The sequence below is a fragment of the Rhea pennata genome, chromosome 1 (assembly GCF_028389875.1).
Source record: "Rhea pennata isolate bPtePen1 chromosome 1, bPtePen1.pri, whole genome shotgun sequence".
NCBI lineage: Eukaryota > Metazoa > Chordata > Aves > Rheiformes > Rheidae > Rhea > Rhea pennata.
In genome coordinates, this window is record NC_084663.1 from 67,395,681 (window position 1) to 67,422,748 (window position 27,068).

General features: G+C 38.1%; 1 protein-coding gene across 5 annotated transcripts in view; it reads left to right on the plus strand.

Annotated features, from left to right (window-relative positions):
• The first annotated feature begins 21 nt into the window (after positions 1 to 21).
• Positions 22 to 27,068, plus strand: part of ERC1 (ELKS/RAB6-interacting/CAST family member 1) — a 302,330-nt gene continuing 275,283 nt past the window's right edge. For all 5 annotated transcript variants that reach the window (XR_009960212.1, XM_062590517.1, XM_062590533.1 and 2 more), the window contains exons 1-2: positions 22 to 112; positions 10,115 to 10,948. Coding sequence is in view for 4 of the 5 variants with exons in the window: in XM_062590517.1 (XP_062446501.1) it covers positions 10,280 to 10,948 (669 nt within the window). In the remaining variant the exon portion in view is untranslated. The remainder of the gene's footprint in view (positions 113 to 10,114; positions 10,949 to 27,068) is intronic.

A 27,068-nucleotide genomic window follows, 5' to 3' on the forward strand; every position in this document is an offset into this window, starting at 1 on the left:
GGAGCCAGGGCCGGGGCGTGGCCTGCGCGAGCTGGTAGCTGCGGGCAGCCGCCGGGCTGGGCAGGGGTGGCGGGGCCTGTCGACGGCGGCGGGGGAGCTGCCGGCCGCTCAGGTGGGTCTAAGGGGCGGCTGCCGCCGGGGCTGCGGCGGGGGGGACCTCGCCCGTGGCGGGGCCCCGCGCGCGCGCTGTCACGGCCGTTTGGTGCGGGGGGGGGGGGGGGAGGAGGGCGACCCCCGCTGGGCGGCCGGGCCGGGCCGGGCCGGGCCGGCGCCGCGCGTGGCCGTGCCGCCGCGGGGCTGGGCGCCGGGCTGCCCGTGGGCGCCTTGCCTGGCGCCGTGGCGGGGCTTCCATCCTTTGCCCCGCTCGATGCTTCTCGTGTCCGTCCCCGTTTGCTTAGCCTGTCCTTGGGAAGCCTGAGCTTTTGTTGCCTCAGTCGCATCATCTGAGGTGACGATGACCGGTGTCTTTCTACCTAGGCTTTGCTGTTTTTCCTCTCTCTTATTATTATTTTTCCTGTGGATGCCGAATTGCGTTTAATGTATCTTTTTGAATCCACTACGAAGTAAGCATCAGCTGGCATAATGCTTTGTTCCCTGGTCTGCAGCCATCCTGAAGCGTGGGCCAGGGATTGCTGTTTTTGCACATCTGTTTCATTTGTAATGTGAATTCTAAATTCTGGTTATGAAAATATGCATGTAATTTTACTTGGAAGTTAGAAGCTCATGTTATGGTTCATGCCAGTAGGATGAGAAATGGTTTAAATGAAACCCCAGTGGACATAAGAGAAATTCAGAGATAGGAAGCTAAGGTATAGAAACATCCATGGCAGTGGAAAAAGAAGTACAGAAGCTAACAGAATAAAAGCAACTGGGCAGAAGTAAAATTGGTCCTAAAAAACAATGTGTGTTTGATGCTTTAACCAAACTTTTTTTTTTTTTTTTTTTTTTTTTTCATTGTGGGAGCGTTTGATGGATGTTATGTGGTTGTATCTAAGTAATGTCATTTTAAATCCAACAGGTTGTAACCAAAAGAAGGTTGTCTAGTTTGACTGCAGAGTTGTGACTCTTAAACAATGGCCAATTACACTAGGATGTCTGAAGCAGTAATCTCCACCAGCTGCTTGCCCTTCTTTTCTTCCAAAGGTTACTGCATCTATAGCAGTAAATGGCTGAACATGCATCTCCTTCTGAGCTACTGCAGTTTACAGCCTGACATATTAATATGAAGTTTATTTTAGTATGTTTTACTGAAATTTGCAACAGCTTAGATGTATGCCCCAGTACAGGGTCATGTGTAAATCAGCACCCTTACAGCCATACCAAGCAAGATTAATAGGAAAAAAATCACCATCTTGCCCACACTAGTATAAGCAGAGTGAACAGTACAATAATTGAATTTTATCAATAGGGGAATATTGAGACTAAGTGACTAATTATTAAATAGCAAGGATGAGGCAACTGTACTAAATGTGTTTTAGAAGCATAGTTCCAAGCTTTACTATAGAGTAGTAGTTTACTGAATAGTTGGTTTATGACTTTACTATATATTCCAGAAATCTGGAATTGTCTGACTCCATCAAGATACAAGTGGAGTTGCAACTAGAAAAAGTTTGGGAGTTGTTGAGTAAAATATCAGTTTATCATAATGCTTGGTATAACTTGGACTTTCCCCACATTATCCAGGAAAATAGTTTAGCTCTTACCAGATCAGTGTAAGGATGTTAGCAGTTTTTCTTCAGCGTGGGTTTTGATTTTCTGGGCTTTATTAAACGTCTTATTTCTTTGATCCTGTCATAAGTTCTTATTAGATTTTACTCACGTAATTTCTCATGTCTAACATCTGATTAATGACTTGATTGGCACATGTGCACACACAAAAAGCCAACAATAGAAGAAACAGGTTTGGTATTCACGTGGCCAGCACCTTTTTGTTGAATTGCAGTTCTTGATCATGAGAGAAACGTGCTTCTGGCTGAATCTGCCACGTTCTCAGTTCCTGATAGCAGTTACCTATGGTGCTTTATGGAGAGAATGTTTCACCATGGTCTTGCAACCAGCACATCAGTTCCTTGCTGTTATCGTCTATTTTGTGTGCTAGGATACTCTCCTGCTGTTCCTGCCCTGCCCTGTGCCTTACTTTCTTGCCCCTATTTTCAAACTATTACTTTGTAAGCATATTCCTCAAAAAGCCTCTCATGGTGTGAGAGGTTTGCTACAATGCTTCCCTGGCTGAGCTACTTGAAAAACTATAGGTAATTCTGGCTTATTTTAGATCTGACTTATTTTATTGGAATATAGTATGCCCAGAACTGTGTGGGTGCGTGCAGCTGTTCAGATAATCAAATCAGTTGCTAGAACTAAGAAGCAGTAGCGTGTGTTCTTGAATGTTACTGGCTCTCTTGCAGTAAGAGCGCTTGGGGCGATTAGGATTCTACCAAACAATTGGTGTTTAAGTTAAGAGTGAAACCCTGCAGGATTCAGTGAATTGCTGTATGTCAGTAGTAGGCTATGAGAGACTAGGGAATCCAGTGTTAATAAGAACAGGGATGTTTTCTAGTATGCAGGTTGTGTCAATACGGCTAACGCAACTTTGCTGTCAGAGCAGGATTTTGATGAGAATTCTGTAAATGGAGCAGGCTTTCCTTTTAGTAGTGGTGTTACCTGTGCTGAATTTAGTGGATCCATGTCGACAACTAGTCTAGTACTTCTACTTCTGGGCTTTCAAACTGTTTTTACCACTTCTAGCATTGTGTTTCTTTGTGATTCCACTGTTGCAGTGGGAAGTTGTTGGTATTATGTCACCTAGGGAAAGAGACAAACAGCCACACATGTAGGCACACAGTATCTACTGACTGTGTAATCTTAAAAACTGAAAATCAGGCTTTAAATTTTTTAACGTTAGATTGACAGAAAATTCATGTCTACAATTCTTTAATCTTCTAGGTGATTAGAAGGGCAAGGGTTATTTCAGTTAGAGCTAATTCATCACTAGTAAGTTCATGTACATGTTCTGACTTCTGTTGCTCTTTGTGCTTTGCTATTATTTAAAAAGAAAGGAACGTAAATGTCAAATTTTGTTACTTGACTGTTGCTTACTTTAAATTTATAGTCGGCTCCAGTTCACTGCACAGCAGAAGTCCTGATTTGCCTACTGATGTCAGAGTTAAGAACATAGGACTCGGGGCGATTGTGTGGGTTGTTAGGTCCGATCCTGGGAACCCAAGTAAGAATCTGGAATTGAGAAAGGTCTATGTTATCTGCACCACGTGCCAATCACCATAGCAATTTTAATGCTGACAGTGAGTGACTTAAAGCCATAGGAGAGAACAGGTGCTTAAACAATATCCAAGGCTTCTGCCAAACCTGGGAAGCCTTTAAATGCAACTTTCAGGTATTCCTAAAAAATATGCCCCATGCAGGAGGAGGACAGAAACATTTCTAAAGGTTTCCAGCTGCCTGACAAGGGAAAGACATTGCTTTAACACCTAAATGTAGATACCAGGGTAAACCTTAGTATCCTGTGAACAGAGCCACCTTAGACTGACTGATGAGATGTGAAGGCCTTTAGAAATAACTGTGACACCTTCCTGGTGTTCTCCTCTAGTTGAGGCCAACCTCCAGAGCTCTTTTTAAAAACAAAACAAAAATCTTTATAAGCAAGTGGTGCATAACAAAGAGAATGAATATGTGTAAACAAAGATTTAGCTAAAATGTATGTATTTTTATAATAATGTATATAAGCACACAGTGCTTTGGCATCAATTCTTACACCATATATCTAGGAGTGAGAATCAATCAGAGTATGAGCATTTTAATTGTGACTATTTTTATCTTTTTTCCATCTTAATTTTCTTCACCCATTTCTCTTTCTTGCTGTCAAGGCCATGAGGATAAGAATACTTTAATATGGATAAACAACCTGAATTCTATGGACTCAGTGCCTTGTGTTCAGCACTGATTTGCTTGTAAACTTTCTTCTGTCCTTTCTCGTGTTGTAGTCAGTAATTTAACGAGTAGTAGTGAGCTCTTTTTTTCCTCCTTCCAAACCAAGTCAAACACAATCTATAGTAGAATTCTAAGACAGATTCTGCGCATTCTTTATATATAAAGTAGAAACTCTAGCTTTTGTAGTTTGTGGTGTGCACTAGAAAGCAACAGCAATTTACAACTTCTGTCTTCGTTTTGGCTCATGAACTTCTAAGTTGTTGTGGATCCCATCTGTTCTCTCATCATACCCACTCAAACAGTAAGCATCTGGCAGGTTTTTACTGGAATGTAATTTTTTCCTTTCAGAATTCCTCCACCTCTCTTTCTATCTATCTCTCTTCCCTTCCCTCCTGCCCCTTTCAGTTCCCAAATCTGGGTCCCTTGTTATAGCATAGTAATTGTCATTCTTGGTTAATATAACAGTATGAGTTATGAAAATGTGAAAGATTGCTGCCTTAGTTAATGAAGTTCAATGTGTCTGCTATGCTGTATTGTCTGATTAAGTTAGCTCTTGTAAAGGCCAACTCTTTTGTAGCTATGATAGAACTGAAATTCAAAGCTTTCCTTGTGCAAATAGGGGTCAGTGCTACAAGAAAGTTCAGTGTTCTGGAAACTGAGTGTATGACTTGCATTATGCTCATAGGAGACACCCGAAGAGTTGCTGCACTGTAGGATGTACTTTCCTGCCTATTTTGTGATGAAACTGCCTGATTCCTGACTATCACGCGCTAGCAGTGTTGCAAAGTTCACTTTGTAGATGTTGTCTTTTGGCTTATGTCAGTCACGAACAGAAACTACAGAAAAGAAATAAGGAGAAAAAGTTACTTGCTGAAGATTGCCAAGCTTGTTCTTAAATTCCCCCCCCCCCCCCTTTTTTTTTTTTTTTTTTTTTTTACAAATTAAAATGTTACAAATGTAAACAAAGATTTGTCTGTGCTTCTGTGGTGTGTTTTTCTGTATTTGGTTTGCTTACTAACTTGTATGTAATTGTTGTGGTACTACTATTCCCACTAGAGTGAGGGGAGCATGGGAGGCTTCATATGTTTATATAAAAGAACTATTCTTCAGAGCTTAACAAAACGTCATGTTAATGACACTTAGTTTTCTGTCAGGCATAGCCAAGGGTTTTTGCTCTCTGAGCTGTTGGTTCACATAAAATACTGGAAATCAGGGTTGAGCATGACAGCGTTGATAAACATACCTCACTTTGTTGGATCATCTGCCTTGAAATTGATGTTAATCTGATTCTCTCAGAATTTCTTATATTTGTAACATGCTAGAAAGAACTAACTTAATTGAAATCCAATGAATCCTTGGACAAGACTAGGAAAGCTGAAGGGAGGGGCGCGTGCGTATATGTTTTCCACTTGTCTTTTCTTCACACTACAAGAGGGAATGGTATTCCTGTCCTCCATCACTTTTTAACTGTTTTACAAATAACCTGAACAAGTTTACACAGATTTGCACTTGATTGCTCCTTCAGCATGGCAGCTTCTAAGGTATGAGTTGGCAGCTTTCATGCTATTTGAATAGTTTGATGAAAAATTTGAAAATTCTTATTGACGCGTTGATAGTTCTGGATATTGCTGTATTTAGAATAGTACCTGCTTTGCTGTATTGAAGGAAACTGAATTCTCACTGCCATTCACTGACTGTGACAAGACTATTATGGGACAGATTTTAGTTGCCTCATTTTTCCACAGTACATTTAAACATTATGAAACAATAAGCATGTTCTCACAACTCATGATGTTCATCTTGGAGTATTTTTAGACAGTTACCTGTGATTTTTTTTTTTTATTTTTTTGTTTGTTTTTTGTTTTTGTTGGTCTGTCACTTCAGCCTATTGGGAAGATATATTGATAACCTATCTCATCACTTCCATATAGAAACTGTGGTCATATCTGTTCTTATTTTAAACCTCTGTCTACAATATTGTGCAACTCTTACCATTTTTTTTAATGCTTCTGATAGCCTTTATTTTTTTTTCAAGCTTTTACAGAATCTCTGAGCATTTCCAATTAAAACACGTTTATTGTGTTTATCTGTATACCTTAAAAGTTGTTATGCCAGTTTCTAGATATCTACGCAAAGTTTTTTGCTTGGCTGAGGTTAAGTTTTTGGGATGGTTTTTGTTAGGCTTGCGGACATGATGCCCTTTGGAAGTTTCTGTTCACTTAGAAGTCCATAGCTTGTCATTGTCTAAATCCCTCAGGTGTGAAAGTATGCAGGCTACCTTGAGGGGAAAATTGTTCAGCACTAGCTTGAGCGGCTTGGTGTTTTTATACACTTTCAGTTTAGTGATGTTAGGTTAAGAGTTTCTGTATTGACAAGGAAGGACCGAAGGGTTTTGAACCTTACAAAAGTGCTTGTAAAAGAAGGGGTCAGTACATTTATGTCACAGTAGGATACTGTTCCTATGTGGTTAAGACCATCCTGTAAGGTAAAGCAGTTACTTGTCTGTGAATAAATTTAGAGTTGAGGGGGAAGCTGCGGGAGAAACACTGCTGCCTGTTTTTGGACTCAGAAAAGGTAAGAGACTACACTTCTGAGATTCCTGGTAAGATGTTAGTGTGGACCAGATCGTTGGAAGTCTTGAACAGTTTTGCCTATAGTGCCATCTGAAAGAAATCTTCCATGTAATGCTGCTTGGATTCCTGTGGGAAGCTACAGCTCTTCCTTCTTCCTGATTAATTGGTATTGTGACTGAGAAGAGGCGTTTCTGTCGCTTCCTTGACTTTTCTGTTTCCAGGATGAGGAATACGTTTCCTAGTGTGAATCGTCTTAATATCTACTTCTGCTTATGGTTTCCTATTAGCAATAAAGTGAAATGGCTGATGACAAATGTTGCTAGGAAAAGGGAAAAAAAAGCAGTTAAGCTGATTTCTTTTATAATAGACTACTCCCCACCCTGCACTATGGCAAATCTCTGCGCCAATGAAAACACTGAAACAGGCTGCATGGGTAGAAAGGTGTATTTATTTAATATGTAGAAGGATATCTTTACAACTGTGAAGTCTAAAAACTGTAACAGAAATTTTCATTTCTGAGCCCCCAAGAAAATTGTTGGGGCTTTTGGTCTTCCAGTTCCCAAAGACAGATGGTTTTATTTGTTTGTTTTAAGCTATTACTGATTTTTTGGAAAGCAAGTGCAAAGTAAAGCATGGAATTGATGTTAGAGTACTTAGCTTTCCCTAAGTTTTACATGTGCCTAGTCTTACAATTCTTTCTGTGACTCTAATCGTGTTTTAACTGGACAGCTAATTCTAGCAGCTGATATCTATTGTTTGAATAACTTGATTTTTCTGGAGTAGTGGAAGGAATAGTGCCTACATGCAAAACAAAACTTAGAATTTGATTAGCGTATAACTGTTACTTTCACATAAGGTGGAAGAAAATTAATCTGATTTTATGGTATATTAGCACATTGCTACTGTACACCAGACTATGTGGTACCAGCTGCTTTCAGCTGTGTGGGAAGTTACTTTTCTGTCAAGGACTCTAATCACTTTCACTCTTGAAAAGCTATTAATAGGTTGACAAAATGCTAGCTGAAGCAAATAGAAAGTAATTTCATGAGTTTAACTTAAATTTTTCCTTTTGGGAGAGATTGGCTCATTAGAAATGATTGAAAATCTTTTCTGTGCTTCTGACCTGTTGTTCAGCACTTACGTGCAGAGGCATCAGCTAGTGAGAGTAGTATACTTTTCACAATGTTTAAAATAATGTTTTCTGGTTTTGGGGGAAGAAAGTAATTAAAGTGTACAGAATAAATCCTTGCAAATGCTCATTCTCTTAATAGCTATAAATAAGTTTAACTCTTAACTGACAGACTAGATGTGTTTTAATGTGGTAAGTTTCTAGTAAATGGACTAAGTGCTTTGGTTTGGATTATTTTTTCCTGAGAATCACTGTGAATGCAAAGTCTGAATGTATGTAACATACATTTTAAGAAATCATATGTAGCTTGTTTCAAGTGTTCAACTGATGTCACAGCAGCATTATTAGCACTTTATTTCAAACACTGATTAGTCTGAAATAGCTTTTCTGTTTGGAAAGAATGTTTTTCCTCCAGATCTGGGGCATAATGTCTTGATAATTGAAGTCAGCCCAGCAAAACACTGTAGATCTTGTTATAGAGATTATTTCTGTACTGGCTTGAATGCAGGTGAAATAAAAGAAACTTCCTATCTCTAACTTGTATTTTAGGGAAAGGAATCTCTAGATGGTGTTTTGGTAGCTAACTTCAATTACTAATGAAACTGACTATCTATATTTTTTCCTGCTTGTTTTCTTTTACATAAACATTTAAAATATTTCATTGCAGTGTCATTGCCAGACTGAGTAGACTTTCTATCATTCTCATTTAAAACAAAGGGGAGCATTTGAACTTTTTGAGCACTGATCACAAAACACAGTATCGACTTCTACAAGCTGTGTAAAATTACTCGTGCTTTGCATGTTTTCTGAAATAGTGTATAACTGACAAAGTGCCGTTTTACTCTGATACTGTAATTTTGTTTTCCCTTTAAAAATTAAAAAAATATTTTTTGTTCCTATATTAAATACTTTTTTCTGAGGGGAGACTTTGCTTCTCTTCATTAGGCTATTTTCTCTCTCCCTCCCACCCTCATCAACCCTTCCAGTATTTTTTTGAAATAACATTTTTGATTAACACTCTACACGCAGATACTTCTACAATTCCTTTTGCAAGTGTACTTCTAAATCTAATTTTTCATCTGCTTGTCTAGTCTCTCAGACATTCATTAGCTTGGAAAACTTAGATGATTCCTGATATCTGGAAACAGATTGGACAAAAACTGATACTAAAGTAGAAGAGTTTGGGTATGTATAATGGTGCTCTTTGGACACTATTTGCTGTTCCTATGTAAAGCTGGGGGAGGTCAGACCAAGAATTATTTATGTGATTCTAGTTTTGATTTCAGTTGAGCCCAACAGTGGCTTGAAATAGTTCACACCAGCAAAATGTAAAAATACGAGAACTGTGTAGTGGAAATAGCCCTTCAGTGCAGTGTTTCAGCCACAAGAGTGGATTTAATCCTTGCTTCTTGCTACTCTGCTAGATCCTGAGTACTAACTGTAGTTTGGGCATAGTATCCCTATGTTAAAGAGGTCCTGCTTGCAGTTGCAGAACAGCATGTTGTTACAGTGCAGAAGTATAAGGAGTTTTATTGCTTGTGTTGCCAGGGTAGTACATGTGATAAGGAGAAAGTGGAGCGAAGAGGGGATTGCAACATGTTGTTGCTCTGCTGGTAGAGGTGCTTCGTTTTGAAGAGATTCCTGCTGTTGGAATGATAGTTGGATGGAATTAATCTGAGGTCATAAATGAAAAGTGTGGTTTTTTTTCATGCATTTTGGGGGAGGGGAGTAAACAAAGCTTTCAAAGTCATTTTTGAGACTTAACTCCATTTCAAGAGAAAATAAGAGACTGAAACCAGTTTTCAGCCCAGGTATAATTCTCTTTCTCCAGTTAGCCTCATAAGTTTAGTTATGTGTTTTTTGTAGTTGCTTAAATCTTTGCAGTCATTAACAATTTTGTGATTCTTACTTCACTTCTAAGTTTTGAATGGGAGTGACAACAATGGTAAAGTGACTTGCTGTTGTGGAAGGCTCTCAGAACTGTTTCACTAAATACTATGTTCACATTTGACAAATTATTTTCAATGAGGGGATTTAGAAACTTAGGGACCTGTAGAAGATAGTAGTACTTAAAGGAAAAATTACTACTGAGTAGGCTTTCAATTTTGATTCCCTCTTACTCAGAAAAGCAATAGGTAAAGGATAAGGGCTTGTTAGAAATAGGAAAAAAAATATAATGCTTTTGTAGAATTCAGTTCATGACTAACAAAATTATGACTTAAAGCCCCCCAAAGTATCCACCAATTTTTATCTCTTTTCTGTGTTAGTATACTAATATGAGAACAAGAATAAAGTCCCTTTCTGAGTTCAAATATTAGGATTTAAATAACAGATCCCTTTTTCTCAAGAGAGGTAACTGAAAGCATGATGAAGAAATGTAGTGGTAGTGAAATGTGACTTATGCTAAGTGGGACAAAATATTTTGTGATTAAACTACATATTTAATATGCTGTTTTTATTGATACAGATATGATCCTGAACATCATGAGCATGTGACTTCAAAAATGGACAACTGGATCTGTTACAAGTTGTAATTGGCCTTAAGCTGACTTAGAACCATAGAAGAACTTCACAGGATTTCTCTCATTCCTGTTTTACGCCTATCTGTTTGCCTCAAACCACCAGCTTAATCATGTACGGAAGTGCTCGGTCGGTTGGTAAGGTTGAGCCAAGCAACCAGAGTCCGGGGCGTTCACCACGGTTGCCACGATCACCACGCTTGGGCCACCGTCGAACGAATAGCACGGGGGGCAGTTCTGGAAGTAGTACTGGGGGTGGCAGTGGGAAAACCCTTTCTATGGAAAATATTCAGTCTTTAAATGCTGCCTATGCTACGTCTGGCCCTATGTACCTAAGTGACCATGAAAACGTGGGTGCAGACACCCCCAAAAGCACCATGACCTTGGGCCGATCTGGGGGGCGGCTGCCTTATGGTGTTAGGATGACTGCAATGGGTAGCAGCCCTAACATTGCCAGTAGTGGAGTTGCCAGTGATACTATTGCATTTGGAGAGCACCACCTCCCTCCAGTGAGCATGGCATCCACTGTGCCTCACTCACTGCGCCAGGCAAGGGATAACACAATAATGGATCTGCAGACACAACTCAAAGAAGTGTTGCGGGAAAATGATCTGCTTCGCAAGGATGTGGAGGTGAAAGAAAGCAAGCTGAGTTCTTCCATGAACAGTATCAAGACCTTCTGGAGTCCTGAGCTGAAAAAGGAGAGAGCCCTGAGGAAAGATGAAGCTTCAAAAATCACTGTTTGGAAAGAACAATATAGAGTTTTACAAGAAGAAAATCAGGTTTGTCATCTAATGTCACAATTGTGTTAGTTTGTACATGCATGCAATAGCGTGATTAAATGAATTTAACAAATTTGCACCTCACACTTGCAGACAAATATATTGGTGCTTTTCCCACATAACTGATACGAATGACGTGTTTTCAACTAGCAAGTCTCTCTATAAATGTCCAAATTACAAGCCATCTCTGACAGTTCACTTCTGTTGTGAACTATCTTTTCTCTGTTCTTTTATGTCATGCACTTTTAGTCTAGAGCTGATACTAACCATTGTATTTCCCTTTGAAAGTATTTTACCCTGTTTGTTATTAATATTTCTGTAGTGTTAACCACTTGAAGTGTTTTCTGTGCTGCAGAATGTACCAACTGCTGATCCGAAGTACAACTGAATTGTTGCTGAATGTTGACAGGTTGCTAGTAAAGCAAAGTTTGTATTGCACTGGTGTCATTTTAGAGCTCTGGTTGAAACCCTCAGGTTTGTGGTGGTTTTACAAACAGTTATAAATGTGGTGACACTTAAGTAACAATGTTTAATACCTGGTTATCTATTCTTTTGTCATTAGCATTAGCTGTGCACATCTTATTATACAATTATCATAAAGCACTTTACAATTGTTTGTAGCTGTCTGGCTAGTTAGTGAACATGCAGGAGAATGAGAGTCCTGGGCATCTAGCTCTTTTATCTTGTCTCTCCTGAAAGCATCCCTAGATTAAAGTAAAACAGAGGAGTTAGTTAAAAATGAGGTTTTTGTAGTCAGTGCTAGTCATTAAGAACTTTTTTTAGTTTTCCTATCTAGACCTCCTTTTTAGCTAATCCTGAAGTAACAACTTATCTTTTGTTTAGTATCCTCCTCTTTAGTTGCTTTTGGCCAAATGTGGGTTAAGAAGCTGTAAGAAATACAATCTTTTATGGAGAAGATGGGCATAGTGTCCAGTTCCTAATATTTCCCTGAAACTAAGTTGACTTTCACCATGGTAAAATTAATTTCCCTACTGAGTTTTTTAAAGTATCCAAGAAAGTTTAATGAAATAATTTCCATAATTCAAGTGCAATTGTGTTCTTGAAGCTCTGTTGGTATACTTGCTATTTTAGGCGGTGGGTTTTTGGTTTTGCTTTGGAAGATGGAAAGGAGAGGGAAAGCGCTGTAGGGAAAAATAGTGGTAGTACTTGATACGTTGTACTCTACTTTCAGGTGACCTATAATTTAAATAATAGACTTATTTTTGATTACTGGCAACTTGTTACCCTAAAGCTGACTGTCCTACTTTTTAAGGAACTTAGATGCAGCAAACAAGTTGCTTCTCCTGAGTTACTATAAAATTTAATGAACTTAACATACTATTTCGTAGTCATATTCTTGCTTTCTGGTAGTATGACAACATGAGATTTGTTAACATGTGCAGCACTTTAGTGTTCATTCTAGTATGTCTTGCTGGAATGAAAAAAAGAATCCAGTGAAAAGTCATTTTCATTATACTGGTACTGTACCTGTTTTCTTCTGGTTTTAAAGTGGTGTTTTCATATTGAGGAAAATGCCTTTGAAAGGTGAGAACACCTTTAACACGTCAGTTTTGATATTTGAGGATGCTGTGGAAATCTTGCAAGAAAAATGTAGTGAATGTATCACTTAGAATGGAATGCAGGGTTATTGAATATGTATAAATTAGAGAACACTGGTTCCTCTTTCCCAGTGTTTTTCCTATCTTTCCTTTATTCCCTAATTAAACATTTACAGATATTTCCAGGCCGCTGTTCTCTAGGCAATCACTATAATTACTACCACCCTGGTGGAACTGTATAACTTTGGTCCAAAAAAGGAAGGGTGCAATTTAAAAGTAAAAGGGTATTATTGCAGTGAGCTGTAAAAATGGAGAATGCTAATTAATAGATTATAGTTAGCTAACAGTGTGTCCTAATTAAACTGTGAATTCATTATGTCATCTATAGCCTTTTGGATTTGGTCACTTCAACCTTTATAAGGAAGATCAGTTTAATAGGATTTACTGTAATTAAACAGACTTCTCTGTTTAGACACTGAACAAGGGATTTCTCTTATCTGTGGGGAGACTAGAACAATCTGTTCATTACCCCCCTATAAAAACTATCTTAATTTGTTCCTGCTACATTATCTTCCAGCATACTTGCAAGAGCTGGTGTTTTAGATCTCAGTACCAGGGTTTCAGCACATCACTTTTAATAAAGCCATCTGGCATGGGCAGGACTTCTGCTTTGTACTGAGCTTAGCATTGGTAAAAATTACCTAGGCTCTCAGAGCCAAGATGCTGACTGACTCATGCCCTTATCTGATAGTCATCTCAGTCTCTTTGCTGTGATCTTGACTCTTTATTCTTCTAAGCACACTTGATTGTCCCTGGTTGGATTTTTATTATTGTTCTTGTCACCTTTGAATGATTGAGTTGCCCTTTAGTTTTGGAAGATATTAAAAATGCTTAAAAACTTGACCTCTGGCTGATTACCACCTCATAATCTCTTCTAAAATATGCACTGATGTCTTTGGGATTTAGGTTTTTTTAAATTATTATTATTTTGCATTTCAAAGAGAACTGTCTTTGAAAGGAAGTTTTTAGGTTCAGTAAAGATCAGAGAACTCCTTTTGAAAAACCTAATAGGAATATTGGAGACTGTCACCTGTCCTGATGCAGTTGCCTCTATTTTCTTTTAGAATGATAGGAAGCAGGGATAGCTTGCATGGCACAGGGAATGTAGCGCAGATGCATGTGTATAGGTCTCAGCTGGGTCCAGAGTGCTTAGGCCCTGCTTAGCAGTATTGTTTTGCAGACAATTTAGTTGTGAATGCAGCACAGTTCTATTTGTGGGGTATTCCTCTGAGCAAACCTTCTATCTGTGGAGTGCAGCATATGCTGAGCTTTATTTTTACCCTATCTTATTGATCTTGAAAAACCAGAAAATACCTTTCTTCTGGTAAATTAGGAATATTGTTGCCATCTCTTTTTTGAAGTGCGTAAAACTTAACATGGAAAGTGTTCCTGTTAAAGCAAGTTCTTGGAGGAAAAAAAAATACAATAATTCTCAATGCAATTTGGGTTAGTTAACCAGTTATGCTTTTATTAGAAGCCAAAGGGAGACTGCTAATGATTTCTCAAAAGTTAAAGAAGCCGTGCATATCCAAGGAGGAACGGATGGAGCCAATAAACAGGAGTTTGTTTATGGCATGGTATCACTCTCCATAGCATGCTTTAGGAGCTGTATTTCCCTTCAGATGAATAACTCACTTCTAGTCAGTATGGTTTACAGTGAGAGGTTTTAGAGGGATAGTGTAGTGGTTATCACACCTGCTTTACACGCTGAAGCTCCTGGGTTCAAGCCCCAGTGGAACCAGCACCAGGAAATCTTTGGGAGGTTGGACTAGATGATCCCCAAAAGTCCCTTTCAACATTTCTGATTGTGGGGGGGGGGGGGGGGGGGGGGTGTAGGCAGAGAAGACAGAGTGTTGAAAAGGTGCAGAAAGCACCTCTCCAGAGGACCCTTCCAACCTTACTGATTCTGTGATTATGTTTAAAGTTGCCTTGAAATCCCTTTATCACAAGCCAAAAGAAAAAAGGAAAGGCAGTGACTATTTTTGGAACTTTGATACAAGTTATTTCTCTAAAAATCCTGGACCATGATGGACTATGTGGAAATTGAGAACAAGGTACTCCTCTCAGTTGCTTATACTTCTGTGTTTGTCCCTTAGTATAACTAATGATGGAGTTTGCGTTACACTAACATCCCGCACTAAAGTTTGTCTTCCTATGCTGGCTGATCTGTTAAGATCAGAAATACATTTCTGCTGAAATAATGTGGTGCTGCTGAAAATATATTCTTACTCTGATGTCTTTATGATTAGAGGCCTTGGATGTCTGCATAAGAGCATTTAAACAAGAAAGTATTTCTGAAAAGAATTTCACCTTTCAGAGAGGCATGCGCTTGAGGATCATTGTCCCTTACTTGGTGATGGAAAAGTGTGGCTGGCATACTCCAGCAGGGTTCAGAAGAAAAATGTACTTTTTCTCTGAAAAAAATCAATCAATTCTCATTCCTCCACTGACTTTTAATTATATAAAAATAACATTTGGATTTGTTTGCCGTAGTACAGTATCATTCAGATACTAATACCATTCTCGAGTTGGTTGTTAGTAGAAAGCTAGACTGTCTTTCGTTACAGATATTTGACTGTGCAATACTCGCTTCTGTAGTCATTACTTAAAAGCATTATAGGTATCCTCCAGTGCCACGCGTAATTAGTTGATGGCATATTTTTAGCACTCTAGACTGTTGCCAGCCTTAAGGTTCTTTTTTTTTTTTTTTCTTTTCTCCCCCCAGGTGGAGCATGAAATTGAAACTTAACTTCAAAATATTCTAAAAGAGAGTTATTTCTTGAAGAGAGCTTAGTATCTGAGGCATTAGTAAGTTGAAGCACTGTCTAGTGACATCAAAAAGTTGTCATGTAATGGGCCGAGATAGGCTTTCTGTGTTCTGCCCCTTTGCATTCCTAGAAGGAAACAAAACAACAAGTTTTGTGCCTAAGTCTCTTAGTGCTTCCCTTCCCCCCCCCACCCCATTTTTTAGGGAGGAGAGGCTAATACCTTGAGTTGTTCTGAATTGCTGGATAGTCTAAACAGCTGGTCTCTGCTTGGTCCGTTAAACATATGAGGGGAATGCTACCAACTTAAGCAGCCTTTTATAAAAGGAATGGGATAAATGGTACTGTTGAACAACTTAGTAGCTTAACTCTACTTTGTGTTGTTAAGCTGTGGGAGTGTTCTGGTACTCTAAATACCAGGTCCCCCTTATAACAGACTCTGTTCTTTCACTCAGCTCGAAAGTTCTTTGGCTGACATGTATTGAGACTGTTCAGACATTGCTCCCCTATCCAGGGTTGCACTCCCCCCCCCCCCCCCCGTACCCCCCGCAACCATTTAGTATGTATATTCCTAAAGAGTCTTTTTTATGTTACTCTGCTTCTCTAGAAGCTGTATTGTCTCTCTTGGCATTATCTTAATTTGGATATTAGAGTTCTTGATTTGTTATCTTAAATGTCTTTACAAGAATGACATATGTAATTTGAAACTTTGTAAGGCTCAGGTTTGGAACAGGTCAAACTTCCTGTTGCTTATGTAGTGAACACTTAACAGTGATAGATGGTAGCAATAGCACAGAGGTACATTTCAGTAAAGAGCTCTTGGACTGATATTGTAGCTTTCTGATCTGGTATTCTCATAGGTCTTTCTTACAGTACGTGGTATTGATTTTAAGTAGAAAGGAGAGAAGCACTTACAGTGGAACTGCCAGTCCGTGGAAAAAGATTTGAAGTGATACTGGTAATGTAAACAAGCCGGTTCTTATGTATGCCTGCAAGGCCAAAAAGGGAAAATTGAACCTTTTTTTAATTGTAATTTGGCGATACCAGGAAGCCTTGTAGACTTCAAGATGATGCAGTAGAGGCTAGCTCAAGTGTTTTACAATCTCTAAGCTGTTGTTGAAAGTGATTTCCCCTCCCACCCCTCCCCCAGGAAAGTGGCTATATAAGATTCTGTTAACAGTCTGTATAACTCTTGATGCATTAGTGGGGAAAAAAACCTTCTGGTTTTAGGATGAATACAAATGTGTTTTAAGATAACATTTCCACTTCTTAACACTTGAGGTGACACTTCAAGAGTACAAAAGTGGTTAATGTATTGAATAAATTACCAAGTATATTAATACCAGCTATCTGAATTAGTAATTGAATTAGTAAGTGACTTGCAGCAATAACTTACACTAAAACAGAAAGGTTTTTTTGGCTATATCAAGAGCCTCGGGAAGCAGAAAGCAGAGAGGTGTGTGTGTGTGTGTGTGTTTTAATAACTCCATTCTAACTTAAGAGTTCCTAGTAAATCACCATAACATGATGGTGACTTAAAAAAAAAAAAAAAAAAAAAAAAAAAAAAAAAAAAAGGCATCTTTTAATTGGGCAGCTCACTTTAGTCCCTCTCTCCCTCCCTCAAGAGGAAGTACATCTCATTGTGTTATGTATGGGACTAGACATAGCATCACTCTCATGATCTAGTCTTTTCTGATGGCAACAACCTGCCTGAAGTTTACACTTAAAATCACCCCACATGATTTTGTGTGTGTTTTTTTTTTCTTTTTACTGTTGAAAAGCTTTGAGCCTCAATCGTACCCTGTATACAGTCATCTTTGTTTCCAAAGAATAGTTAAATAGTCTGTTTTCCTTCATTTATCCTAAGACAACTATTGTATATTTTATAACCTTGGAGTAGACATAGAAACTGTGTTTAAACTGACTGGGAGAATTTGGGGCGCACCAATGTACGTTTTGCAGTTGCAGATGTTTATATTCAAATGATAAAGAAGCATCATTGGAAAGCTTCATTAATAACATCTACATAAATATTTGAAGAATTTTCATGATGATTTGTATTTCTATTAACTTTATTAAGAAAGCCTTCTTATGGATTCACTCTAGAAAAAGACTTTTTATGTTTTTTGTTTTTAAATTTAGTCCCCTTATAGTATATGTGCCCATTGAAACAAACTTAATTGTAGATGCCAAAATGTTGGCAGAGAATTACTGTTAAGAGTGCTTTTAATTATTATTGTGTCAGAAACCTGAGGACTTAAGTTTATAGCAATGTATAGGAATAATTACTATTTGACTTTGCCTTTTCAGTTTAATTTTAGCAACTTCGTTTCTAAACTGGCATACTAAGTAATATATAGTCATCAGAAAACATAGTGTTTTGATATCTCTTCATTTTGTTAAAAATGTATATTCATTTATATCCAGGTTCTTGTTTTTAATCTTTGGTAGAATTTACATAGTATTTTTTGCATTTTTGTTTAAATGGCTTAAATGTGTATTTATAATCCTTGTTCAGTTTCTAATTGTTGGAATTTCAGGTTTTGCATACATCTTCAAGAGGATTTTTCTCTTGCTTTTACTGAAGAGTTACTCAGGATGGGAAAGCAGAAAACTGAAACATGTTCTTTGAGCATTTTGTTCTGCTTACATGTCACAAACAGAATGAAACTATTTCATGGTATAGCTATGAGTGCTTGGACTGGCACAGACCAAGAGGTGGTGTAGCAACAGGGATGGGCTTGTGGAAGTGAGAATGGATTGGTGGCTTCTCATGAAGGTGCTGCTTTATGGTAATTTAAGGTATATAAGAAATTGTGGCCTAAGTAGATGGCAGTACTCTGCGTAATGCAAATTCAGTGTATCTGAATTTTCTTCAGTTTCACTGGTTTCTGCAGCAGTCAACATAGCATTATATTTTATTTGGGAAAATTTCAAACTTTTAATTTCTTATGATTTTGATAAGGGCTCTTATTCCCTACTGTCAGTTCCTAAAGTATTTCTCTTGCATCTCATTTCTGGGCTATTTAGTGGCTGGTCTTCCTGTAGGTTTTAGGAAGAGAACTAGGCCAAGAAAAGCTGGAAGCGAAAAGTTTTCTCAGCCTTTCATTGGGAAGCTTGTCTGGCTGTATGGGTAGTGTTCTACTTATGTGGGTTTTTCTTTTGTCTTGCGTTCTAACCCAAGTTGGGCTCCACTTTAGCAGGTCTCTGCAAAATCTCTGAAGTACTGAAGCTGGCCAGGCAACAGAGTAGGTAGGATTGAAAGAACTGTGTGGAGGTGCAGCTTTTGTGTTTTCATTGTTTGGGGCAGGCTGGAAGAGCGCACGCGGTATTTTGTAACCTGGTGTGTCATTGCATTGATACGGGCACAAGTACAATGAGTGTACAGAGTTTCTAAGCGTGCCATTGTGTTTAGCAATGAGACTTGTACAGAAACACAAAAATAAATTTGTTTGCTCATATAGTTATTTTGCAACTCTGAATTATTTGTGGTTTAGTCAGGACCATTTCCTGCAACTTCTGAATTGTCTTTTAGAGCCTTTTCCTGATACCAGCTGGTCTCATAGCTGAACTAGTTCTTGATACTGAAGAATTCTTGCATCTTCCTATGCAAGACAGTGTTCATAAGGTTTTATTCAAGTTTGCTCTGTAAATCAGCTTTTTTGTCCTCCCGTCAGCAATAAGCTGCTTTCCCTCTTCCTTGAATAGGGACTGATGATCCAGAATCCCCTTGAAATAGACTGAGGAAAATGAATTCATCTTTGGTGTTCTATGCTGCTTGCAGTTCGTGCCTGGATTGCTTTTAAGACCTAATGACTGTAGTTACCATTTTTGCTAAATACTCTTAAGTTAGCAGGAGTGAGCAATTGTAAAGAGGCATTAAGATTTTTCCAGGATTTGACTCAAAAGGAATTTAAAGGCAATATATAGTTTACACACAGTCTCAGGCAGGTTGTTGCCAACAGAAAAGACTAGATCATGAGAGTGATGCTATGTCTAGTCCCATACATAACACAGTGAGATGTACTTCCTCTTGAGGGAGGGAGAGAGGGACTAAAGTGAGCTGCCCAATTAAAAGATTTTTTTTTTCTAAAGTGCTCCACTTAAAGAGAGGTGGGGAATATATTCAACTACATTTTAAAGTACTTTGTTAACATCTGTTGCTGTATGCCATTGCATTGTTCTGAAGTTCTGTAGTGGGTTCCTGTGCCTTTCAGTTTTTACAGTCAGTCCTTTTCCTGCTTCTTTTCTCCTCTTCTTCCTCAAATCCCTGTGTACCAGTTGGCAAGGGAGAGCAACAAAGGGACAATCTAGTTTTTTTTAAAAACAAACGAGTAAAAAAAGATAGGCCAAGAAGCCTTCTTCTGTCTAGCTTGTGTTAACACAAACTGTTATCTGTATCAAAGCTAAATGTTTACTTTTTCCTTCCGTAGTTGATTGCACCTGATGTTTTTTAAAAAAAACAATCAAACAAACAGACTGCAGAGCCTACTCTCTTCAATGCAGTGTGTTGAGGCTCTTGTATATACACCTTTTTCCCTTACAGGAGTTATGGAATCAACAGAATTAGTGTTCCTCCCCCCCCCCCCCCCCCCCCGTGGAATCTTATCCCAAATGACAAATACTTCTTGTTGCCTTTGAGTCATACTAAAGTTCTTAAGAACTTGCAAAAAGTGCTATAAATGTCAGAAGCAAGAGCTAAGAAACACTAACCTGCTAGAAAAGTAAAGCTAGAGTGAATTTATGCTTTATTATAGAAGATGCCAACCTCCCTTTGTTGCATTCATGCCTTAGACATGATCTAAAGAAACAGTGGATCCATGAGAAAGACATTGTGTTTGAGCATGGTCATACTTCTGCTGTTCAGGCTGAATTCCAAACTTTCAGTCAGCTTTGGAAGTCAGATATTAGCATTTAAAGTGACATCTCATAACTATGCAGAATGATCCCTTCTTGCTACAGTAATACAAAATGAAATGATCTTTTCTACTCTTTACGAGCCAAAAGGTGCATCTCGTGCTTCCAGATGGGAGCGGACTTTCCTTCTTTATCTTGTGGAAGGAAAAGGTCCTCTTCATTGCATGTAGATCTGAAGAGAGTGAATAAGATGCAGAGTAATCAGTTTTCTTCTTATCTTTTAAAGTGAAGGTTTACTTCATGGAAGTCTTATGAAACATAGTTATTTAACTAATGCACAAGAAATCCCATGGTTCACAGTAAGCTTAATTGTTGGCTTGGGTTATATTTCACCTAAAAATGTATATATGAAATTTCTAACAGTGTTTTTTACCCTGTATGAAAAGAGGCTTCAGTATTTCTTTGCTGACTGACAAAAGCACATCTGTGCTGAAGTGACAAAAGTTTTAGGTTGAGAATTAGATCTATTAGGTGAAAGTGTTAATCCCAGAAGAACCCTAAAAAAGGCAATAGGCTCAAAGAAAAACAAGTGATCTTACTGTACAGACTTTTTTTAAAAAAAATTGCTGTTAGGAAATGTGTTCTGCACAGACTGGTGGAGGTTTAGGAAGTAACTTTGGTTTATCTCTGTATTTTGGATAAATGTGGAGAGTCAGATTTGTTTAGTGCATAATTATTCATCCCTGCTCAGTCTAAGAATACGAATAATAGTACAGCCTCTATCAGGTAGAGTGCAGTTGCATACCAATATCTAAGCATTTTTTGGTTATGCTGCTTAGTCTCTGAGGAAGGAGAGAAGGATCTTCAAAGTATAAAGGTGAATTAAATAATTCTTCAGTCTTTTAAAGTCCTGCACCTAGGGAGGAGTAACCCCATGCACCAGTACAGGCTGGGGGCTGACCTGCTGGAGAGCAGCTCTGCAGAGAAGGACCTGGGAGTGCTGGTGGATGACAAGCTGACCACGAGCCAGCAGTGTGTCCTTGTGGCCAAGAAGGCCAGTGGTCTCCTTGGGTGCATTGGGAAGAGTGTTGCCAGCAGGTGGAGGGAGGTGATCCTGCCCCTCTACTCAGCCCTGGGGAGGCCTCATCTCGAGTACTGTGTCCAGTTCTGGGCTCCCCAGTACAAGAGAGACATGGAGCTACTGGAGAGGGTCCAGTGTAGGGCTGTGAAGATGATCAGAGGGCTGGAGCACCTGCCCTACGAGGAACGACTGCGAGAGCTGGGCCTCTTCAGCCTGGGGAAGAGAAGCCTGAGGGGGGATCTTATCAATGTATACAAGTACCTGAAGGGAGGGTGTCTAGGGAATGGGGACAAACTCTTTTCAGTTGTCCCATGTGACAGGACAAGAGGCAATGGGCAGAAATTGAAGCACAGGAAGTTCTGCCTGACCGTGTCGGGGAATTTCTTCCCTGTGAGAGTGACGGAGCACTGGACCAGGTTGCCCAGAGAGGTTGTGGAGTCTCCTTCTCTGGAGATATTAAGAACCTTCATGGACATGATCCTGTACAATGTGCTTTAGGTGACCCTGCTTGAGCAGGGGAGTTGGACTAGCTGATCTCCAGAGATCCCTTCAAACCTCAACCATTCTGTGATTGGACCAAATATGGAGTTTTTTTGTGTTTTATGTTTGCACAACAGATAACAAAACATGCATGGTTATCTGAAATCTTCATTTTGTATATATGTTAAAATTCATAGGCATAGTTGCTTCTGGAGATTAATAGTTTATCCAGTATAATTGGGCAATGGGAGCCAATAACCTAAGATTTGTTTTTGTTGAGAGTAAAGGAATTTCTCAGTCTTATTTAGCTGGTAAATCAGTTAAGTAAAATCAAGTTATTCTGTCTATGGAAGCTTTCATTTGGAAGACAACTTTTGAGGCATTCTCCTTCAGCAGGTCTCTAGCTGGTTAGATTTGGCCTTACGATTGTGAGCCTGTTAATGTGTAACCATTTTAATAGATCTGCAAGCCTAGTTACTCAGAGGAGGGACCCTTCTAAGGAAGCATTGGTGTATTTTCATATTGGAAAGTAAATACAATATGCTATATATGCAGTCGACAACACTTTTTACAAGTTAAGAAAAACTAAATACCGTAGCCATCCTCTTTGCAAAGAGCATTTGGACTTGTTTTACTAGTTCTCATCACTTCAGGGTTAAGAAGATTCCCAAAAATTGAATCATCTTTAATATTGTTTTTTTTGGGGGGGGGAAGGGAGGGAAGTCATGTTATAATTCATATTGCAATAAAATGAATTGATTCAAACTTCTGTTAACAGTGAACCTGTTTTGATTTGAATTGGCAGATCTTTTTGATAGTAAAAAGAGTTTAAATGAACAGATATTGGCTGTCTTCTATGAGAAGCTCTGTGAAATACTGGACCAAGCTCTGTGAAATACTGGACCAAACAGTTGAAGTGAATATGGGTGCTACAGTGTGTGATACATTATGTTCTGTAATACCTGAGTTCTCAGCTTTTTGAAGTTTTGTAACATGCTAATAGGATCTTATTAGTAGTTCCACTATTAACACTAAGTCATAAAAATGGAAATAGTATGCTTTCTAGTTGCTTTTATGAAACCTGTCTGAATATTTTTTTGAGCTACTTTGTTTCTAAATCATCCAAATTTGTTTAAAATTTAACTTAAATTTGGACTTTGTGCTTAACAGAACAGGTGAACAAATCTGGTTGTCTTGCTACTGTTACTTTCCCTTTTCTCCCATTCTCCTAGAAATCCAGTAATTGCTATTTAAGGAAGGTTCCAGGTGAGCATTTCTGTCAGGGAAAAGCTTTTTACTTGTTTGCTAAGGTTGGGAATGCATTCAAGACTAGCCTTTTAAAACTGTGTGCTTACTGTGGTTTTTTTGTTTGTTTGTTTGGTTTTTTTTTTTTTTTTTCCAAAGCAGAGTCAGTTTAATGTGTTCATTCAGAAATGATCAGTCTCCTTTTCAGTTAGCTAAATCAGCTCAAGACGGTATGTCTTTAAGACATTTGAGGTCTGTCTTTTTAAACTGTGAGAATTTGTCATTAATATGAATTAATCACTTAGCATTAATCTTAGCATCACTTAGTTAACTGGTTATAGTGTTTCATGTCAGACTTGTTCACTCTGAAACATTGCAAACCTGTGGAAGAAAGCATTAATTCATTTTCTTTTACAGTTAATGTGGCTGTTACAGTTTCCTTGTGAACTGCTGTATGCTAGACGATCTTTGAAGATTGATTTTAAAAAAGTACATCTGTACTTTATATGTTGTGCCTGTTAGCAGATGATATGGTGCAGTGAGGACTGATTATAGATAGAAGTAATTGGTGCTATGACCCCTTCATCTATACTGTATAGAGTTTGGGAGGTTTACTCTTGGCTAGTTATATTCAGGTCTTTTGGGCTTTTGAAATGTTCCCCCCTGCACTTGTGGTTTTTTATTTATTTATTTATTTATTTTTCCTGTCTGAAGGAGTTATCCTCTGCACACTTCTTTGTATGTCACCCTATATTTAGGGATTGGGGTTTCTTTGGGGTACAATTGGAGCAGATATTCTATTTTGGTTTCCTCTAGGTGGTATCTAGTTGATGTTCACTGGTCTGTGAAACAAACCAACCTATAGTAAGTGGGGACTACCTGAGGATCTTCCAGAACAGTGCTGCTGCTCCAAAATAAGTTTGCTGCAGAGGTAGTCACACTTGCACAACTACTAATGTTCGAGACTCAGAAAGAATTTGAATACTGATAAATTAAACATACCAACACTCTGAACGGTACATATTACTTTCCTGTCAACAAAAGCATATTGCAAAATGTTTTCAAAACAGTAAATTGAGTAAGAGGTAATATGATCACGTTAATGGCATCATTTTCAGTTGATCCTGAAGAATTTGTCCTTTGCAGTAACCGTCAAAAAGCAAAATCACCTTCTTCTATATAAGGTTACTTGATACATTAAATGCTGTGAGCTCTTCAAAGCTCATATGTTTACGAGAGCACTGTAGTGCTCTTTGTGTAGTCTTGAATCAAGCCCATACCTCATTTTTGCTACCTTTTCTTGAAGGGTGTGGAGCTTCGTTTGTCCTGCCAGTTCATGTATGTATATCTGTGCTTGAGCAGTTCAGTCGTGATTGGGTTTTTTTTAATCATGTGTGAATGAAGGTGCTAGTTTCTAATAGTATACCAGTAACAACCAAGATAGGCCAGAACACAATAATAAGGCTTCTGTGCAGCTGAAAAGGTAAGGTTTTGTTCCTGAGCAGTTTAACTTTCTGGACTTCAAATTTGATCAGGCAATGTGTATTTCATGAACAGCAGGCTTCACTAGCAAAATACAGACGTGACTTCTATTCTATAAAAATCAATTATTTTAACTGAATATTTTTATATTTTTCACTACTCTTTCATTTGAAGAAGAGATTTTTCTTTACAGCCTCTTTTGGAAATTCCTATATACAGTATTTCTGTTTCTAATACCATGTTCAGTTACATCTTTTTTTGTTGTTCTTTCAAGCTTTAGAAAATCTGTGTTTACTATTTTTGTTTCTAATGGTTATGTATAATTCCAACAATGCAAAGCAGTGAGTAACTTGCAAAGCTATTCTCCATTTATTCTCCATAAACCATTTCTCATAATCATATACATTTTCAGAGTGATCAGAGACCTGGTAAAAAGCCTCCCTTGATTTTATGGAAGTTATTTTCTTATTGGACAATAGATTTGCACACAATAGAGTAGCTAGTAAGGTGCTTCATAACTGAAAAAGCAGAACATGATTCCTTGATTTTTGGTGGCGTGTGGTCATTATTAATCCTAAGTAACTAGTTGAGGTTCTTCCAGGTATAGTTGATACTTTTCATCCCTTGTACAGTAAGTGATAAACTTGAAGATACAGATAATGAGCAACACTATATTAATATTTCAACAAGTAATAAAATTGATATTGTTGTAAACTATCAATTTTCAAAGGGAAATAGTCTGAATTAACTTCTCAATTGTTTTCAGAATTTGTCTACCACATCAGTTTTCTTCAGTGTTAAAAGGTGATGTTAAAAAGTAAAATATTAAATCAAGAGAATAGGAAACCTATATAAAGCATTAAGATATGAGAGATTTTTATGAAGTATGTGAATAGTAATTATTAACAGCATGGCCATATACAGTACTTGAGTTGATGGTTAAAACTGCTGCCTTTTCATCCAAAAGTCTTTTATATATTGATTTGTGATCTTTCTGGCTGGCTTCTTGTTCCTTACTTTTCTCCCATCAGAGTTGATAATCTTTGAGCTGGCTTTAAGGAGTTAAGTAATAACAGTTGTTCTTATGTCACTTTTGGTACTGTAATCCTTTAAATGGCATGAATTAGGTTTTATGCAACAGGTTATGCCTTAACGTGCATACACATGTTTCCAAGCTGCTTATAAAATGGCCAATATGAGGGGCAAAAAAGGGCTTGTTTTTTAATAGAATTTTTATAATGCCTGTTGTTCACACCACAGCTTATCTTGACTTCATAGTTGCAAATAATTTATACCTCTTCTCAGTGGCCAACAGTCATGTGAAGAACAGAAGAAGGTGCACATCATTGTAAAAATGGATGAAAATGCTTAACAATACCTGGCAAGGACTCTCTGAGTTGTCTTAACCATATTTTTCCATTAATCTGTTTTTTGCTCAGTCTTGATACGGCTTTAATTTCTACTGCAAAATACCAGATCCTATGTACAGTATCAGTACTTACTTTTATTACATTTTTTTCTCCCAACTAGAACTGTTTAGTCTCTGCACCAAACAAGGCAGAGTTACTGCTGTAGTAACATGAGTACATATTCAACATGAGGAGAGCTTAGCAGAATCCAGTCACTCACATGCAAAGTTCAGGACTTCCTAGTATTTATTTTTAACGTAGTTATTGGATGGAATTGATTTTTAAAAAGGCTGTAGTTCCATTACTGTTTATCTTCAGTGACTTGGCATTAATGTCCCCTTCCTTTTTTTTTCTGGTACTAGTTTTATACAACTGTAGGTGAACTGAATCTCAGAACTGATCTAGGTAAAGTAATTCATCAAAAAGGTTAACTTTTACTTCAATCTGTTTTAAAAAATAGTGCTAAGGGAAATAAGATTAAAAGATATAACCTTAAAACTGTAAAGATGTTGTTGTTGCTATAATTTCCTGCTCAGAATTGCTGTTTCAAGAACATAATTTGGATGGAAAAAGTAGATCATGATCAAATTTCTTTCAGTATTACAGATTGACTAAAGAATAGTCTTTGGTTTCTGAAAATTCCCATGCTTGGGTAAATATGAAGGAAATGAATAAAGGCAGCTTTTTTCCACTCCTACTTGTGGAACTGTGGGATATCTTCAAGAACTTTTAATGTGTAGTGTAGGCTAATGTTGATGATCTAAACAGATTACTCAGTTTCTTCAGCCTACCCACTCAGCTTCCTACATTCTCCTACAGTATGCAAATATAGAGATAACACATCTGAACAAAATGTTGCATCTTTCTGTGCTGTGCCAAGAAGATATCCCAGGCCTGCCTCTATGCTGAGAGGCAAGGCTCAAGGAGGGAGGAGAACTACCAACTGAGAATGAGGATTAAGTCAGAGTTTGAGAAAACTTGATCCAAACAAGCCTGCAAGACTACACAAGATGAGTCTGAGGATACTAAGAGAGCTGAGTGATGCCACTGCAAGGATTCTTTCTGTCACCTTAAAAGATTGTGGAGATTGAGGAGGGTCTCCAACAACTGGAGAAAGGCAAGTGGTGCCCCATCTTCAAAAGAGGTTGGAGATGAGCTGCAGAACTGCAGACTCATCATCCT